The sequence below is a fragment of the Desmodus rotundus genome, chromosome 13 (assembly GCF_022682495.2).
Source record: "Desmodus rotundus isolate HL8 chromosome 13, HLdesRot8A.1, whole genome shotgun sequence".
Classification (NCBI taxonomy): domain Eukaryota; kingdom Metazoa; phylum Chordata; class Mammalia; order Chiroptera; family Phyllostomidae; genus Desmodus; species Desmodus rotundus.
In genome coordinates, this window is record NC_071399.1 from 88,363,926 (window position 1) to 88,384,141 (window position 20,216).

At 45.4% G+C, this 20,216-nt stretch overlaps 1 protein-coding gene across 1 annotated transcript in view; it reads left to right on the forward strand.

Annotated features, from left to right (window-relative positions):
* The first annotated feature begins 499 nt into the window (after positions 1-499).
* Positions 500-20,216, forward strand: part of FAM124A (family with sequence similarity 124 member A) — a 46,532-nt gene continuing 26,815 nt past the window's right edge. Inside the window, exons 1-2 of the mRNA XM_053916777.1 lie at positions 500-568; positions 17,096-17,127. Coding sequence (XP_053772752.1) covers positions 504-568; positions 17,096-17,127 — 97 coding nt within the window. The 5' untranslated portion in view covers positions 500-503. The remainder of the gene's footprint in view (positions 569-17,095; positions 17,128-20,216) is intronic.

The window sequence follows — 20,216 nt, forward strand, 5'->3', positions numbered from 1 at the left end:
CAGACGTGTGCACCTACAAATACATACTTCTCCCGCTCACCCACATCACACCACAAACACTGCGCACACAACCTCACACACCTCTCCCGCTCATGCACACACACCACACACAGGCGCGCAACACACGAGCTCACACTGCTCGCGCACATGTGCACATCTACGCACGCATGCTCCCACACCGTGCACACACCCTCTTGCGCACACCCACACCCTCTTGCACAGGCACACACAACGCACACACGCTCACACCCCGTGCACACACTCTCTGGCGCACGCACACACCCTCGCGCGCCCGTGCTCACACGCCCAGCAGCAAGGGGCGGGGTGGAAGCGGCCGTCGGTGCCAGGCCACTCGCAGCCAGGAGAGGGCGCGGCGCACGGACCGCGGGCGGCGCGGGAGTTGTTTGCCCGAGCCGAGACCTGGAGACGCTGGCGGGGACGCCAGCCAGCTCCGGCTGCCCAGGGCTGGGCGGCCCAGAGGGAGCGCGTCCCAGGAGCGCGCCATGGACCGCAAGGCGGGCGGCGAGGAGGAGGATGACTGTGTGGACTCGGGCGCCGAGACCGGGGGGTAAGCCGGACTGGGTGTGGGTGGGAGGCGCTCTCCGAGTTGCCCGGGGGTTCCTCCCCGGCCCGGACGTTCCTGGACCCCGCAGCGGAGCCAGAGCCGGAGCCGGCTGAATGGGGCGGCCAGGGCGGCCGGTCCCGCTGGACCCCGGAGGAAGCCGGAGGGGCTGCGGTGAGCCCGCCCCTCCCAGGCAGGCTCTGAGGGCAGAGTCGCGTGGTCCATGGCTGCCCAGGCCGGACGGGCCCACTCTGGAGCGCGGGGGAGTGGAAAGACTCAAGGTTCAGAGTCCCCCCCAACACACACACAGCCCCCCCACAGCCCCCTCCTGCCCCCAGTTATTCCTAAAATGATGTGGCGCGCCGGGCAAGTCCAGTGTCCCCCTGAGATCCTTGTCAGGCAGACGAGAGATGCTCTTGCACCTGTTTCGACCTCCCACGAGGACTTTCTGCCTGTGGCTCCGGAGCCCCCGGGGGTCCGGATGGGGGATCCGGGACGACAAAAAGAGGGTAGGGCACCCGGCACCTGCAAGTCTTTCAGAAGTCGCCTAAGTTGGCATTTTTCATTTTAAGGCTCTACTGGGCTTGCTGAGACTTTCCCTCCTCTCCGCCGAACTTCCTCACCTCTCCGTGTACCTGCCTCACCCGGAACCGTTTGCCGTGGCCCTACAGGTGGAAGGAAGGCATTTTAAAGAAATGCCCTTTTCACGTCAACGACTCAGTCACCCCAAACCCTTGAGACTAACCAGCCCTCTCCCAACGAAACCAGTTACCCGATTGTCTTTTGGGAGGTGGAATTCATTGTGAAGGCTCCCACCCAGGCGCTATCTCTCAAGAATTTCCCAGTGCAGAGTCAGCGCCACGTCCAGGATGTGTCCAGGATGCGGGTACTGACCCAGGAGGAAGGGGTGGGCGTCTTTTCCTATCCGGAGTAACCCTGGGGGCAGGCTGGAGCTGCCCGGACAGAAAGCTTTGCTCCTGGAAGGGTGGGGAAGTTTAAACTAATCTCAGGGGCTGGCAAACAGGGTGAGGGCAGGAGGAGAGCCCAGCCGCAGCGTGGACCCAGGGTTCTGACCTGACCCCAAGAAGGGCTCCCTGCTCAGCCCCTTCCCCCAGTCCCACCCCACCCTTCCTGGTAGCGCCACTGCGGGTGCTAGCCCAGATCTGGACATTGTGCCCAAAGCTTTTACCCTGAAGTGGCCTTTCCGTGTTACCCAAACGTGTGAGTGGCTGTGGTTCCCTCCAGGACCCAGTGGCATTCCAGAGGGGCACCTGATTCCAAAACTTCTGAGCCCCCTTGCTGTTCCCCACACTTTGTACATGTGGCATTTATCAACTTTAATTGAAGATCCTTGTCTTTTCCCCCTTTTCCCCCCTCCTGCCTTTAGTTAGGTGGACCATGTATAGAAGAAGCAACAAAACCAACCAGCTCATTTTCAGCCGAGTTAAATAAAGCACTGAATAGTCAGTCTTTTCCCCGCCCCCCCCCCATTGGCAAAGCTCACCTAAAACAAATATTTTTTTCCCAAGGGCTTTCTCTAGGAGAAGTGGGTGGAGAGGAATCTGTGAGCCCCTCCACGCACTTGCCATCACCCCGGGGTCCCAAAGAGCAGCATCCAGTTACGGGGACTCCTGGGAGGGACTTGCTGAACATACTGTTACCGGAGCTTCTGTTCCCTGCCTGCCACAAAAGTGTGCAGTTGTGACCAGACAGAATTGTTTAAAGAATTCTTATAGCCTCAGTAGAGCCTTAAGTTAAAGATACAGGTGAAGTGGCCTGCACTTAAATAAGATGGTTTCTGTGCATGCTTGTTGGTCAGGTATCTGCCACATATTCCCAGATCCCTTGAAGTTTAGTTTAGTTACCAAAGAGCCCTTCAAGTTTCCCCGCTTTTCCACAGCTTGCTTGCCCTCTCTCACCCTCTCTAGCTTTCATGTAGCTCGCCTGTTGAGACTGTGTATAAAAAGCCGGAGAAAGCACTCAATACATGCTGGCTATCATTATTTTTAAAGCACAAATCTGATCACGTGTCTCTCCCATTCAAACTTGTAGTGGCTCTGTCGTCTGTAAAAGGCAAGGATCTCAGCATGGTGTATAAGCCCTGATGTTATGGCGTTCCTCCCCCTCTCGCCTTGTTTCTTGGCAGGTCTACCCCATGCACCCTGCACTGAGCCACAGCAGCAAGCGTTTCTCATGGCTTGCCTTCGTCAGGCTGACCTCTTTGCCAGCCACGCCCTTCTCCGCCTTGCATGCCTGTCCACCAGGCGAAACTCTACTCTTCCTTTAAGACTCAGCTCAAGTGATAACATCGCTAAGGCAGGGATGTGGAATTGGGGGTCCGTGAAGTGCTCCCAGTTGTTTGCAAAATGATGTCATTTGTGAGTTTTTATGAGAAGAGACTGATTTTTCATCAGATTCTCAAAGTAGCCTGTGATCGATCCCCTTTAAACCAGGTTTGGGCAGGGTGGGAGAAGTTTTGTTTTCAGCATGCTGCGTTTGAGGTATTGGGAGATGTCCAAGTAGGGGTGGTGACAGAGCTCAGGGCGAAGGTCAGTGTGATGACAGTGCATTAGGGAACAGTCAGCCTAAACACAGCAACTGAAGGCATGAGTGTAGAGTAAGGTAACTAGGGGCAGCCTAGCATTTACTGTGTGCCAGGTACTGCTCTGAGCCTTCACCTGTTTTGTGAACTCATTTAATCCCTCAGCAGCTCTATGAAGCAGGTACTATTTGAGGCCAGCCTTGAACATGAACATGTCAGTGTCACGTAAAGGAGGTTAAGACATTAAAGAAGCCTGAGAAAACGTATGCATAGAATTTTTTAAAAAAGGAACAATGTGGTATCCTAGGAGCCAGGGGAAGAAAGGAAGCAGAGACCAACTGTGCTGCTGAGAAACCAAGATGAGGAATGTGAAATGTGGTCTTTTTCAATGGAGATGAGGAAGGGAAGGGAAGGTAGTATTTGGCAGTGGAGTCGTGGAGGTGGGCTTACTGAACTACTCTGCTTGGTTAAGCTGTCTTGAGTCAAATATAATAAGGAAGTTCCTGGTTTCCTCTATGACCAATGCACTAACACCTGCCCTGTCCATCCAATCAGAACTTCTCCATAATGACCAATCAGGATGTGTAATGTTGACCCATTGGGTCTGCACGATTTGGAGAGTGGAGTAAGGGGAGGATTTCCTAAACATCGGCAATCATTGGGCAATAAGGATGCACAGAAAGGATTCCATAAAAGGGAAAGGATAAAGATATCCTCCTGGTCTCTAATGTCAGCTGTCTGAAAAGGTGGAGGCAGGTAGACTTCAGTCCACCTCTGTGGATGGATTGGCTTTGGAGAAGAGGGGGAACCTCTCCCCTCTTGCAGTGAGCAGGAGAGCAGGGAATATGGGTTTCCATTTGCTAAAATGCAGCCCTCCTTCCCCAGGAGAATGGAGACTTGGCATAGTCGTTGGGCAGTATTGAGTGAGCACTCAGTTAAGATGAGTGGCTACACATGTATGGTGCCCCAGTCACCTTGCTTTTATTTCCCTGCAGCAGTGCAGAAGCACTAGGCACAGGCAGGCAGAGAGAGACGGCAGGTGTTTGGGGTCACCAAGGCTTGGGGGAGAGGGAGTATTCTAGTGTAAACCACAATTAGCTTTAGACTGTAATGAATAACAAGCATTTACTTGAGCAAAAGGAGCTGCCCCTGGCAGAAACAGATTCCAGTAGCAACTTAAACTGTCTTCCTCTGAGACAGAAGGGAGCTGCCTTTCATAGCAGAAGTTACTGCCTATTCCCAATTATGTCCTTGTGTGTGTGTGTGTGTGTGTGTGTAATGAGGTATCCAGATTTGTGCACTTAAGATTGATCTGAATTGTGCAGACCTTATTGGTCAACATTACGCTTCCTGATTGGTCATTATGGAGAAGTTCTGATTGGACGGACAGGGCAGGTATTAGTACATTGGTCATAGAGGAAACCAGGAACTTCCTTATAATATTTGACTCAGCATAACCAAGCAAAGTAGTTCAGTAAGCCTATGACTGAACCAAAGTGGGTTTGGCTGCCTGCCACCACCAAAAGGCAAACTCTAGAGGCAGAGGCTGGTGAGAAAGGAAAAGGGTTTTTATTCGAATATTGTGTGGTCTGGGAGAATGGCAGGCTCTTGTCTCAAAGCCCATCTCCTCTGCAAAACCCAGACAAAAATCCAACTGTCTTGAGTAAGAGTTCCTGTTCCCATTTAAAGTACCGTCCTTGGGACCTGCGGGCAGCTGCTGAGCAGTCATCCAGGTAGCTTAGCTTGTTCCTGGCTGCTGTCTGGCTTCAGGCTGTTTCCTGGAATCTGTGTGTGGGGCTGGCACCATCATTGGCCAGTGCATTTGCCTGGCGGGCCAGAGAGCATCCCTTACTTCTGCTGGGTTTATATAGTTTCGGGTGTGGGATGGACCAGGTGTTTTCTCAGAATGCCTAACTAACTTCCCAAATTTCCATGTGCTCCGGGTGGGTCCACCTTCCAATGAAACCCTTCTTTCCCCAGGCTAGAATGACAGTCCTCTTTGGCCCAGCACCTCCCCCTGCCGACATTCTGATCTGGAAAAACTGGCAAGTCACCTACCGGAGGCAGTAAAAAAAATCTTTAAAAAACAGAATCTCTTAATAGAGGGACAGGCAATGTTGTAAACCCAAACGAAAGGCATAGACTAAGTAAGACAATGCTCTATATTTATATTTGGCCTGTAAGCCACTCTTTCAAATGTGACTATACTTGTTCGGTTACTTTCATTCAAAAGTTTGATCTGGCGTGAATGGACTCCCACTGCAGTTAGCTGTGCCTGAGCTTCTGAAAAGATAGGGTCTGTCAACAAAAGAACGTCCAGTCTAAGAGAAGCCTTGTAAGAGTTTATTTGAGCCAACTGATTGACAATTGACAATTGCCAGGAAGCAAACTCTCAACGGATTGAAAAATGCTCAGAAGAATGCAGTTTTGCATCTTATTTTATACATTAGAGTCCAAGGAGGCGATGGAAGGAGGTTACATGAAATCCACTGGTGGTAGATTAAGGGGCTGGACAAGCAAAGCGGGGAATGTCTGGGATTGGAAAAGAAGTAAAATGGAGAAACATGTGCTTCTCCTCATTGGCGGGTGCAGGACAGGGAACATTTACAGCACATGGAGATGGTATGCGGGGAACGAGATGACAGTGTGGCCTCGCCCTGGCGGCTGTGCCTTCCAGGGGTCTGGGAAAGAAAATTACTCTGACCTTTTAAAGGTATGTTATCTTAGACGCACAGAGACAACAGGCAATTTCAGAGGTAAAGATCGACCTTTGTCAAGGAAGCTGCAGGCCTAGGATGTGACTACCTTCGGTGACTTGCTGCGAGTTAGGAATTTTTATGTTCAGCCCATCCTGTGTGGTTACCTTTGGTCTCTGGGTTTGTAAGGCCACCACATGGGCCCCTGCTGAGCTTGTCAGGTTTGGCTCGTGGCTCCTTTTTCACCCACATATCATACTGTGCCCTTTATCTTTGTATGACCTCCTACCCCCACGTCACCGTGAGTTAAGAGGTAACAAACAATTCACAAGTTTAAAGTTTATGAACAGGTTATGAATAGGGGGAAGACATTTTAAAACGGGACAGGTTTAAAGAAGGTGAAGGGAGAAGTCTTGGATAGAAGTCAAGCTGCTGTGTTGGGGACTTCATTGCCCTTGTGTTCACACACAGCTAGTTAACCCTAAGTCACCGTGGCACCTGGTTCAGTGGGCTGAGTTAACAGATGAAGCCCGTGATGCATGGAGCTGACATTTTACACAAATGCCAAGATCAATTTAACGGAAAATGCCCAAATCAATTCTTATGCCAAGATGTTCCTGGAATACAGAATTTAGGAAGGTATTCGTTATATACATATGGTTGCTGCCAGTAGTAAACTCTCTTAAGTGCAGGTCTTTTTATAGATTGTATGATCCTTATATGTATAATTATAATTAAGATACAGTTAAGGGCCTGCATTTAACCTTCCATTCATCATTGGCACAGATACTGGATAAATGTAGTATTTGGAAATCTGGCCACTGCATGTGTCAGGTGTGAGGAAATATATAATCCGTGTATTATTCTGCACATCTGTATTGTATGTCTGTAATATTTTCATCCTAAAATTCATGATTCACCTTTCGTGCTTTATTCTGGCAGAGCCAGCAGGGTAAATTCTTAGGATATGAGACCATAAACAGGTCCCCAAGACAGGTACCTTATTGCTGTTCCCTCCTCTGCTAACAAAAGCTGCAGAGGACGTACCCCACCCGAGGCTGGACTTGTTTGGACCTACTTAATGCACAAAGTTGTTCTAAGCTCTACAGTTTGTTTGTTACTGGCAGTGCTTCCAGTAAATAAGCATTTGGGGTTATTTGGGCTGTATTTTGAGAGCTATAAAAGGGCGCATACCTTGTCTCAGTCCCTCTCCCCCTCATGATAACTTTTCTAAGGAAAAGAAAGGAAGTGTCAAGCTGTATTGATACATATCTCATCACCGTGCGCTTTGCAAAAGTGAACAATCAGGAACAATCATAGAGCCAGCAAAAGGGAAATGTTTGAATAAATTACAGTAAATCACTTTCTCTAAAATTTTAATGACAGGGACCAGGCAGCAACCTGTTATGATAGTGTCTAGTCGCAGGGATGTCACACGCATTTTCACCAGGGGCCACATCAGCCTTGAGGTTGCCTTCAAAAGGCTGAAATAATTTTAGGACTGTATAAACGTAACTACTCCTTAACTGCTAAGGAGTTGAAATTACATTAGGCCCTTTGAAGGCGACTGCAAGGCTGATGTGGCCCCCGCTGAAAATGAGTTTGACATCCCTGGTCTCGTGACAAGAGAAGTTTAAAACTGCATCTCCACCATTGCAGCAACTGTACACAAATTGCATAAACAGGAGCAGAGGCTGGAAAGCGATGTGAGCACTGAGGTGACTCTCTGCTGATTTCTGCTTTGATGGTGGGCAGGGATGGCGAATGGGGCGATGGAGAAGACTGCAGAGCAGGGCAGGGACCATCGGTGATGGAAAGGGGGGTTAATGCTGTATAGTATCAAGCTTGAACTCCATCCAGAGAGAGCCATCGGCTTTGTACTGGGCAGAGTTTGGCTGCTGCCATGGGAAGGGAACTGGAGCAGGGGGACCGTGACCGGCCTAACCGGGCAGTACCTTTGGTCACAAGAAATAGGAGCGATTGCTGGCAGGAGCGTTAGTTACGCTAGCACCTGTCCTAAAATACTACTGCTGCTCTTTAAAATACTACTGTTGAAATGTGTTTCAAATGTAAATCCCATTATAAATACGTTTCCATCTGTATACAGATCTTCCAAATGTATGCATATGTGAAACCCATCTGCCTCAGGAGTATTTGGAAAATCCTAGCTGGAAATACTAACAACTTTTTAACAGTAAGGTCAATAGCCCTATCGCATATTCTTGTGGAACACCGTATTGGAGTTGTCATGAAATTTCTTCAAAGTCTGGCCACCTTAAGATGATCGTATGGTCAAGGAATTGTGTTGATGTTGCCTCCACGACACTGGATGTGTGTTGTGCGTCCCTGCATTTATAGAGCATTGTCCCAAAGCTTATTTACATCCCGCCTGATTCCAGAAAGCATGCAGCGCGCCAACGCTGGAGTTACAGATCCTGGGCTTCGGAACGGTCTTGGTCCTCAACTCTCCTTCCTCTCATTTCCCTTCGCCAGCACGTTGCCGTGCCCCGCCAATTCCTCTGCCTTCTAATTTCTTCTTCACCACCACCCTGCACGCAGAACGTGAGCCCTTATTGTCCCTCACCTCCTGGGCTCCTTACAAATAGCGTCATTTCAGTTTCCCTATCAGTAGTATGAAACATTGTGTCAGACCTAGGAGACTGCAGTGGGTAGTACGGGAAGGGATAGGCAAGTGTTACCGCCTGTTCTCCTTCCAGTTTAGAACCCAGTGATTCTATGGCTGCTGAAGTATTTCCCTGGAAAAGAGAAAAACCACGTGCCGTTTTTCTTCAATTTTCTTCCCCTACCGATAAGTCAGTTCATTATTTTGTGTGAGAGATGTCGGTGATTTTAACTAGTAAGAGGCATGGGTTTTATGTTTTTGAAAAGAAATGTGCTTTTCTAATACGCTAAGAAACTCAGCAGAGCAAAAACTGGATGATTCAAGAAAGGCACTATGAGACTAGTGAATAAAAAGAGAAAATTAAACATAATTAACCACTGGTTTGCATAACTATGTCCCCAAACTACCACCTTAGCAGTTTAAATCCCTATGTGCCTGAGAGATTAATTTCCAACTGGGAACAACTTTGAGACACTGGGGGGTGGGGGGAGAAAACGAATGGCTTCCATACCAAAAATGTTGCCAAGGAGGGGAGGCTTAGCAGCCGCACAAGTAGGGCAGCAGCTTAGCAGATCCTTGGCCAGGTGCCCATGCGCAGGGAGGCTGACTGCCAGCAGCTGATTTCTGAGCACAGAAACTGACGACCGGTAGCACCCTGGCCCTAACCCTGCCTTTTCCCTTTCCCAATCACGGCCCACATCCTGTTACCCTGCTGTCCAGCAGGACTGGCGCTTAGATGGGACTGAATCAGTCAGACATCATGTGCCTTTGCGTTTCCTGAGGCCGCCCAGACCTTGAAAGCGGAAGCCCTCACAGCCAGGGTCCCAGCTCATGCCCCCCAAGGGCCCGCCACTCCTGTTCATAGAAACATCGATTCATGATGCGGTGATCACATTTGAAGGGTGATCGTTTGAAGTGGTTTAAACTTCGGGGGGAGTCATGACCCCTTTGGGAATCTGTTGAAAACTTTGAGACTCCTCCCCAGGAACGTAAGTGTCCATTCAAAAAGTTGCCAGCAAATTTAGATGGTCCAGGACCCATTGTACTTCCAGTCTGGGAGAGTCACGCAGCCTATATGAAGGGCCCATGATTCCTTCCTTCCTTCCTTCCTTCCTTCCTTCCTTCCTTCCTTCCTTCCTTCCTCCCTTCCTCCCTTCTTCCCTTCCTCCCTTCCTCCCTTCCTCCCTTCCTCCCTTCCTCCCTTCCTCCCTTCCTTCCTTCCTTGACTACAGCTGACATTCAATATTATATTAGTTTCAGGTGTACAGCATAGCGGTTAGACATTTATATAATTTACAAAGTGATCCCCTGGTAAGTCTAGTACCCACCTGGCACCACACATAAGTATTACAATATTACTGACTATAGTCCCTATATTGTACTTTACATCCCTGTGACTCTCTTGAAACAGCCAGTTTGTACTTCTGAATCCTTCACCTTTTTCACCCAGCCCCCCTCACCCACCTCTGATCTGGCAACCCTCAGCTTGTCCTCTGTGTCTATGAGTCTGTTTCCATTTTATTTGTTCATTTATTTTGTTCTTTAGATTCCACATATAAGTAAAATCATATAGTATTTGTCTTTATCAGTCAGACTTACTTCTGTTAACATAATACCCTGTAGGTCCATCCGCGTTGTTGCACATGGTAAGATTTCATACTTTTTTATAGCCAAGTAATATTCCATTGTGTGTGTGTGTGACATTTTCTTTCTCCACTCACCTGTTGACGAGCACTTGGGCTGCTTCCACATCTTGGCTGTTGCAGATAGCACTGCCGTGGACATAGGGGTGCATATATCTTTTCTCTTAGTGTTTTTGATTTCTTGGACTATATATCCAGAAGTGGAATTGCTGGGTTAAAGGCAGTTCTAGTTTTAATGTTTTGAGAAACCGCCACACTGCTTTCCCCAGCGGCTGCACCAATCTGCATTCCCACCAACAGTACACGAGGGTTCCCTTTCTCCACAGCCTCACCAGCACTTGTTGTTTGTTGATTGGTTGATGACGGCCATTCTGACAGGTGTGAGGTGATATCTCATTGTGATTTTAATTTGCCTTGCTCTGATGATTAGTTGAGCATCTTTTCGTATGTCTATTGGCCCTCTGTACGTCGTCTATGGAGACATGTCTGTTCAGGTCCTTTGCCCATTTTTTAATTGTATTTTTTTCAGCGTTGCATTGTATGAGTTCCTTATAAATTTTGGAATATTAACCCCTTATTGGATGTATCATAGGTGAATATCCTATTTTCAATAAGCCACTTTTTTGTTTTGTTGATGGTTTTCTTTACTATGCAAAAACTTTTTAGTTTGACTTAGTCTCATTTATTTTGTTTCCCTTACCCAAGGATATATCAGAAAAAATATTGGTAAGAGAAATGTCAGAGAGCTTTCTTGTAGGCGTTTCATGGTTTTGACTCTTACATTTAAATCTTTAATCAATTTTGAGTTTATTCCCGTATATAGGGTAAGAAGGTGGTCTAATGTCATTTTTTTTTGCGTATATCTGTCCAGTTCTCCCAACACCATTTATTGAATAGATTGTCTTTGCCCCCATGTATGTTATTGCCTCTTGTTATATATTAATTGCCCTTTGTTGTATATTAATTGCCATATAGGTGTGGGTTTATTTCTGGACACGCTATTCTGTTCCACTGATATATGTCTTTGTTTTTATGCCACTATCATGCTGTTTTGATTGCTGTGGATAATTGAGGTCTTTTGTGTTTCCATGTAAAGTTTAGAATTATATGTTCTAGTTCTGTGAAAAATGCCATTGGTATTTTAATAGGGATTGCACTGAATCTATAAATTGTTTTGGGTAATATAGATATATTAACCATGTTAATTCTTCCTACCCATGAACATGGTATATGCTTCCATTTACTTGTATCTTCATCAATTTCTATTTTTCAGTGACATAATTTTCTGACTACAGGTCTTTTACCTCCTTGGTTAAATTTATTTCTAGGAATTTAGGGGGGGATGCAATTGTGAATGGGATTGGTTTCTTAGTTTCCTTTCTGAGACTTCATTGTTAGTGTATAAATATGCAACTAATTTCTGGATATTCACTTTGTATCCTGCTATTTTACTGAATTCATTTATTCTACTATTTTTGGTAGAATTTTTAGGGTTCTCTATATATATACCATGTCATCTGCAAATAATTACAGTTCTTCTTCCTTCCCAATTTGGATGACTTTTATTTCTCATTTTAGTCTGATTGCTATGGCTAGGACTTCGAATACTATGTTGAATAAAAGTGTTGAAGGTGGGCATCCTTACCTTCTTCCTGATCTTAAAGAAAATGATTTTAGCTTTTCCCTGTTGAGAATGATGTAAGCTGTGGATTTGCATAGATAGGCTTTATTATGTTGAGGTATGTTCCCTCTATTCCCACTGTGCTAAGAGTTTTTATCATAAATGGGTGCTGGATTTTGTCAAATGCTTTGTCTGCATTTATTGATATGATCATGTGATTTTTATCCTTCATTTTGTTTACATGGTTATTCGTGGTAATTGATTTGCTGATATTGAACCAACCTTGCATCTCAGGAATAAATCCCACTTGATTGCGTTGTATGACCTTTTTAATGTATTGCTGAATTTGGCTTGCTAATATTTTGTTGTGGGTGTTTGCATCTGTGTTTATCAGGTATATTGGTCTATAATTTTCTTTCTTTGTAACATCTTCATCTGGTTTTGGAATGAATAATGCTGGCCTCCTATAATGATCTTGGGAGCTTTCCCTCCTCTCAATTTTCTTTTGAATAGTGTGAAAATAAGAGGTGTTAATTCTTCTTTGAAAGTTTGGTAAAATTAATCTGTGAAGCCATCCAGTCTAGGACTTTTGTTTGTTGGAGTTTTTTTGAATCATGATTTGATATCATTGGAGTAATTGATCTGTTCAGATTTTCTGATTTTTCTTGATTCGGTCTTGGAAAAATGCATGTTTCTAGGAATTCATCCATTTCTTCCAGATTGTCCAATTTGTTGGTATATAATTGTTTGTAGTATTTTCTTTTAATCCTTTGTATTTCTCTGTTTCAGTTGTTATTTCTTCTCTTAAATTTATGAATGTATTTATTTGGATATTCTCTCTTTGTATCTTGATGAATCTGGTTAAAGGTTTATCAATCTTGTTTATCTTTTTAAAAAAATAGCTCTTGGCTTTATTGTTCTTTTCTGCTGTTTTTTTAGACTGTATTTTGTTAATTTCTGCCCTGAACTTTATTATTTTCTTCCTTTGACTCCCTTTGAGCTTTGTTTGCTGTTACTTTTTTCTGGTTCCTTTAGGTGTGAGGTTAAATTGTTTATTTGAGACTTTTTGGGGGGGGGGGGTTCTTGAGGTAGGCCTGTAATGCTATGAATTTCCCTCTTAGGACTGCTTTAGCTGCTTCTCATAAATTTTGGGTCATTTTGTTTCCATTTTCATTTGTTTCAAGATAGCTTTTGTTTTCTTCCTTGATCTCATTGTTAACCCATTTTTTGTTCAGTAACATGTCATTTAGTCTCCATGTGTTTGTGTGTTTTTCAGTTTTTTTTCTTATAATTGATTTCTAGTTTTATGACATTGTGGTCAGAGAAGATGCTTGATATTATGTCAGTCTTCTTATATTTATTGAGAATTGTTTTGTGAACTACCATGTGGTCTATCCCAGAAAATGTTCCACGTACCCTTGAAAAGAATGTATATTCTGTGGCTTTAAGGTGAAATGCTCTGAAAATATTAATTATATCTATCTGGCCTAGTGTGTCATTTAAGGCCACTGTTTCCTTTTTGATTTTATGTCTGGAAGACCTATCCATTGATGTCAATGGGCTGTTAAAGTCTTCTACTGTGATTCCGTTACTGTCAGTCTCTCTCTTTATGTTTGTTAATGTTCACTTCATACATTTAGGAGCTCCTATACTGGGTGCATAAATATTTGCACGGGTTATATCCTCTTGTTGAAGTGATCCCATCATCATTGTGTAATGTTCTTGTCTCTTATTATAGCCTTTGTTTTAAAGTCTATTTTTTCTGATATGTGTTATATTCTATATTATATTTATTCTGTATAATTATGCTTTTTCTTTTTCTTCTTCTTCTTCTTAAAGGAGTCCCTTTAACATTTCTTGTAGTACTGGTTTGATGGCAATGAATTCCTGTAGCTTTTTCTTGTCTGGGAAGCTCTTTTTCTCTCCTACAGTTTTAAATGATAGCCTTGCAGAATAGTGTTGGTTGTAGATCCTTGCTTTTCATCACTTTGAATATTTCATGCCAATCCCTTCTGGCCTGAAATGTTTCTGTGGAGAAATCAGCAACAGTCTATGGGAGATTTCTTCTAGGTAAATACCGTATTTTTCAGAGCATAAGACGCACCTAGGTTTTAGAGGAGGAAAATAGGGGAAAAACATTTTGAGGCAAAAAATGTGGTAAAATATTTAATAACATAAATAACATAATATTTCACCAATGTAAATGTAAGCTACATTTGAACTATAAGACACACCCCCATTTTCCTCCCAAATTTGGGGTGTGCGTCTTATAGTCTGAAAAAATACATTAATTGTCTTTATCTTGATGTTTTTAAGATTCTCTCATTGTTTTTAACCTTAGGCATTTTCATAATGATGCATCTTTGTATGGACCTCTTTGTGTTCATCTTCTTTGGAATTCTCTGCACTTCGGGACTTCTGTGTCTTTTTTTGGCCAGGTTAAGGAAACTTTCACTCACATTTTTTAAGAAATAGGTTCTCAATTACTTGCTCTCTTTTCCCCTTTTGATACCCCTATGATGTGAATGTTGTTACTTTTTTAAAATATTTTTTTAATTTTAATTTTTTGTTATTCAGTTACAGTTGTGTGCCTTTTCTCCCCATCCCTCCACCCCACCCCAGCCAAACCCCCCTCCCTCCCCCACCTCCACCCTACCCCTTGATTTTGTCCATGTGTCCTTTATAGTAGTTCCTGTAATCCCCTCTCCTCACTGTCCCCTCCCCACTCCCCCCTGCCCATTGTTAGATTGTTCTTAACTTCAATGTCTCTGGTTATATTTTGTTTCCTTTTTTTTTTCTTTCAATTTATTATGTTCCAGTTAAAGGTGAGATCATATGGTATTTGTCCCTCACCGTCTGGCTTATTTCACTTAACATAATGCTCTCCAGTTCCATCCATGCTGTTGCAAAGGGTATAAGCTCCTTCTTTCTCTCTGCTGCATAGAATTCCATTGTGTAAATATACCATAGTTTTTGGATCCACTCGTTTGCTTTACTCTTGATGTTGTCACAGAGGCCCCTTAAACTATTCTCATTTTTAAAAATTCTTTTTTTTTTTTTTGCTGTTACAATTGGGTGTTTTCTGCTACCTTTTCTTCCAAATCACTGATTTGAGCCTGTTTCATCTAATGTGCTGTTGATTTCTTCTAGTGTATTCTTCATTGCTGACTATTCATTTTTTCTAGTTTCTGTTTCATTTTGTGGGCTTACTACATCTTTTTTGAAGTTCTGAGTTCATGAATTCTTCCCCTACGTTTTTTAAGCACCTTATAATCAGTGGTTTGAACTCTGTGTCTGGTAGATTGCTTGCCTCCATTTTGTTTAGTTCTTTTCCTGAAGTTTTGCCCAGTTCTTTCACTTGGGACCTGTTTCTTTGTTTCCTCATTTTGGCTGCTTCTCTGTGATTGTTTCTGTGTATTAGGGAGCTCTGCTACGTCTCCCCATCTTGGCAGGGTGACCTTATGTAGTAGGTGTCCTGTGGGGACCAATGATACCGTCTTCCCCATCACCTGAGACAGGTGCTCTTGGAGTGTTGCTTACGTGGGTTGTGGGTTCCCTCCTCTTGCAGTTGAGACTTGATTGCTGTCGATGCATTAGTGGGTGGGTTTGGCCCTCAGGCTGGCTGGCTGGCTATGAGGACTGGCCGTGACCACAGCATATGAGCTGCTGTGCAGAAGCTGACTCCATGGAACGGGATTTGCCGCAATGGGGTCTGGTGCCTGCCGAGACCTCCCTGTGGGTGTGTTGCTTCGGAAGCTAATTGGGTGGTGCTCTTGTTATCTGCAGCTGGCCACCTGTGTGTTGGTTGTGGGGCTTCTTGGGAGGGACTCTGGTGCAGGTCAATGTCAGATACTGCCTGTGATGTGTCAGGGCCACCTGTTATGAGCTATGATGGGATCCACAATTGGTCACTGCCTGTGGTAGGCCTGGGTGTCTGTGGCAGGGCCACCAGATCTGAGGCTAGCTGCCACCAGTTCTGGGCCAGGGGCAGGTGATAAAAAGACCCAATGCACCCCAAGACCTGCCTCCACTTTCCAGATGCCTGTAAGGCCCAGCTGCTGAAAGAGCTCCAGGCAGCACGCAAGTTGGATGAGGCAGGGTCTCGGGGAGTCAGCAGGATGGAAAGAGAGGCATTCACCAGGCTAATACAGATTTAGCTTTGGTTGAAGCACTGGGCTAAGCTCCTCAACAAAAGACTCATGGTACACCAAGGTCTGATGCCTCCCATGCATGGCCTGTAGACCCCTGTGGTTGGTGTGGGGTCTCAAGGAGTCATCAGTGTGGAGCTAGTGGAGTTTACCAGGCTGATATGCGTTCAGACTTGGTCATGTGGGATATGGGCTCCACACAGGAACAGTGGACGTCATCCCACCAACCCTTGCCCTGAAGCCGCACAACTCAGTTTTTCCCTGAATGTTCCTGGCACACTTGGAGCTTGATGGAATTCCTTGAGAGTTTTCTAAGAAAGATTGCAGTGCAAGCCCAGGCTGGTTGGCACTGAGAGAGCCTGGGGCCATGTGCAAGTTGGACAGGGCCACGTCTCAGGGAGTCATCAGGGTGGAGCTAGCGGAGGTCACCTGGCTAATGTAGATTCAGATTAGGCTGTGTGCAGAGAAGGCTCAACTCAGGGACAGTCTCAGTCATCCCTCCAGCCCTCACCCTGACGCCACAGAACTCAGTTTCTTCCTGTATTTCTCTGGGACTCCCCAAGCTGCTGTCCCTTCACGGGAACCTAATGTGAGTGCCCTGCAAATGAGTGAGTTTGTTTGTTGGCCCAGGATGCCTCGGTCTCCAGCAGCCTTCCTACTCACCTGTAGGGATGGAATCCCTGCTGATTTCTACAGCCAGATGTTACGGGAGCTACTCTCCTGGCAGGGTTGTTCCAGGCTGGGGACCTGGTGTGGAGCTGAGACCCCTCGCTCCTTGGGGGGGATCTCTGCAGCTGAGATATCCCTTCAGATTCTCAGCCACAACATGAGGGTGTGGCGGGGCCAGCCCCTTTTGCGTCGTTATCCCTCCTTCCCATCTTTGTGTGACTTCTTTATGTCCTTAGTTTTAGGGGTTTTGTTCAGCTCTTTTTCAGGTGGTTATCTAAACTGATTGTTCTATAATTCGGTTGTAATTTCAATGTGGTCATGGGAGGAGGTGAGTGCACATCTACCTACTCCGCCATCTTGATCGGAACCCAGAGGACTCCTGATTGCAAAGTGCCTTTAAAGTTCTGCTGTCAAATTCAGACATAACTTTATTTTTCACAATAAATGCTTAACACTGTAGTTTTTAATTCATGGCATTTCTTTACCAGTTAAATGTTACTCACCACTGACTTTAAAATTCTAGTCTGGAGAAACTGTTTGGATAAAGAAAAAAATGTTTAATCCTACTAATGCAAAGGTTTTGTGTTTCAGGTCTGACTACAGCCACATGTCCTCCACGAGCAGTAAGTATGGTTTAAATGTCCTTCCCCACTGTCTCCACAGTCCCCCAGGGGCCGGTCCCATCTGTGCACATAGAGAAGGCCATCTACATGACCGGTGCTTTAATAGTAAGGCTCCCCGAAGGTATCCTCGCCAAAGAATGTAAGACAGTCCCCCAACTCTGGGAGGCTCTTCCTGGAGGCTTGGATGCACTCTGATGGCAGAACTAGCTACGCCCCTGCTTTCCCTGTGGAAATCCAGCCTGGAGGAACCCGCTGAGGCTCTCTGAGCACAAAGGTTCTAAAACACCTTCTCTAAAGAATCAGGGGTAACCCATTCATTCAACAAACATTTATCAGATACCTGCTGCCTGAGGGCTAAGAGCTCAGAGCAAATTGATTGGATCCATGGAGAGGCCCCAACTCATCCTTGGGCAAATTTCCTCAGGTATCACAGGTAATGATTATATATGGTTAAAAATGATTGGGAGTATGTTCATGAACACACTCCGAGCATAGAAAAAGGTGCCTCTGTATTAAATATTACATTACAGGTGTGGATCTATTCATGGGAAATTAGGCCTTCTATCTAGGAATGATTTACAGCAATTAAGATCACTGTATGTAAATGACCAGTCATTCACCTGATTAAACACTTATTTTAAAATAACAAAAAAAGTCTTATGATAAAGCCCTGATTTTTTAAACCAGGATAAAACCATTCAGTATTTACTATCTCACTATCCTGTTAAACTCTTAATTCTAAATAGTTCCCAGTTGGAAAGACACTTAATTGGGTTATTCTGTTTGCTGATGTTCTGGCTTAGCTTTTCTTTGCAATAAGAGACTGCGCAGAAAAGCTGTATATCTGAAATTGCAATTCAGTGTCAAATCATATTTAGTTATGAGCATAACTACAAGGAGCAATTGCCGATTACTTCAGCCAACTGCAGACTCAGTATTGCCCCTTAGTTATTAAACCATTAGTAGTAATGAGAATAATGCGCCAGTGTTTTGCACGCGCTCCCTGAAGCGTCTGCATTCCTAAAATCAGCAAATGCTCTCTTGAACTCTCGCTCTCTGTGCTGCCATTTTTGTTCCACTCAGTTTTGCCCAGGGGCTGTATTTTTTTAAAGAACAATTTGTATAAAACACTTACCAGAAGCCTTTGCTCAAGCGGTAGCTCTCATATCAGTCCTCTGAGTCACAACAAAACACCTCTTTTGTCAGGGAAACATGTATGGTTTGGGGTATTTTCCTCTCCATTATTTTAATTGCAGTCTCTGAATTGGAATTTCTCTTCGTGCAACTGGGATCAATAGCCTTTTATTGCTCTTCCTTTTCTCTTTAAATATGTGGTGATTTCTGCCTCACTCTTCAGTGCTGGGCCCTCTTGGCAAGTGAGGATATGTTTCATATTTCAGTTAGGAAATGTATTTGGCTACAAGTAATAGAGAAAAAATAAAGACTTGAACAAGTAGGGGTTCATTTTTCTCTACCATTTAAAAAAAAAGTCCAGGGGAGGCAGTACAGGTGTGGTATAAAAACTCCTTCAGTCATTCTGCTGCACCGTCCTTGACTGTCAGCTTCCATCCCCAGGGTTGCCTCTGGGTCACAAAAAGGCTGCCTCTAGCATAGCCATCATATCCTTGTTCTGGGCAGGAAGAAGGGATGAGTGGATACAGGTGGGTCCCTGGCTGTCGTTGTCCATTGTCTGGTATGTTGTTGTTTGGCCTGTATTTCCTCCCAGCCAGGAACATAAATCCTGGCCACACCCATACATAAGCAGTCATTGAAAGATAACAGAGTGGACCCTTTCTGATAAGAAAAAGAATTTTTTTTAAGTCTAGAGTCTTAAATCTATCCTTTAAAACATTAGTTGCACAGCACTGTAATAATAAAAAGTGTCTTGCAAGTAGATTCAAAACACAGCATTTCTCCACAAACAATGTAATCTCACTCCGAGGACTGAGTAGGGACAAAGCCAATATGTTTGGTGTCCATCCTGAATGATTCAGGGCCAGGGCCACTCTCCCCTCACAGCTGTGCCCTCTACGTGACCAGCAGGGGCCAGAGGGTGACTGCCCAGGTGGTACTTGTCCATCCTGGGAGGCGCTCCTGCATCTCATTGTCATTCCATTGTCCTCAGTCTGGCTGCCTCCCTGCCGTGGCTGGTTTCTGAATGATTCCTGGTTCCAGATTGGGACGCAAACATGGGCTGTAACCATTCACTGTGAAGAGATGGAATTTTCTGTGTGTGTGAGTGGTTCTTCTTGAACATTCAGGAGATGTTCTTTTGCCCATTCGTTCCTGAGTTCACAGGGACATATAGGCTTCCTTGGGGAGGTCAAGGGTTAGTGTCTGTGAGTCTACAGTTGATTGTCATCCTTACCAAAATGGTCAGCAAAGCCTCCTCCGAGAACACCAGTCTCTCTGTCATCGTCTTTTCCCTCTGAATGCAGGGGCTGCTTCTGCGTGCCACCAGCCCCTGATGGGACGAGAAGCGAGGCCATTGCTGATACAAAGTACTAGTGGTGCGGGGTTTGGTGTCCTAGGTCCCAGTCCTGCCTCCCAGTCCCGGCTCCGCCCTGAGTGAGCAGATGCTCTCACACACACCAGGCAGCTTCCCTGGGTGTCCTTTTTCTCTATAGAATGGGGCTGGGTGGTCTCCATGAACTTTTCCAGAAGCTCTGGGATGCTAAGCCATGCATGTCTTAGAAAATCCTCCAAACAGAGAGAAGGAAGGAAGGAGAGACGAAGGAGAGAAGGGGAGGAGTCCAGACTGAGGAGCTGTGCATTTTTCCTCTGTCCCTGAATAGAGTCTGGAGGGTGTGCACCCTGACCTTTAGCCCGAGGCCTTAATCTCCAAGCAAGGGCTGTTCACACTCAACCTAGAACTTCTATACTGTGAGCTGCCCGTAAGCCGGTGGCAGTAGAGACGGGGAGGTAAGGGCAAGTTGCTGCTTTTTAGTCCCCCTCCCCTAGGAAAAAACAGAAAAGGGGCTGGGGAGGCACATATGTAGCCAGGCGTCCCCTGGCTGGGCGTCCTGTTTTCCTTCGGCCTCGGGGATCATGGAATTGTGTACCACGTACGACTGACTATTTACTTTCAA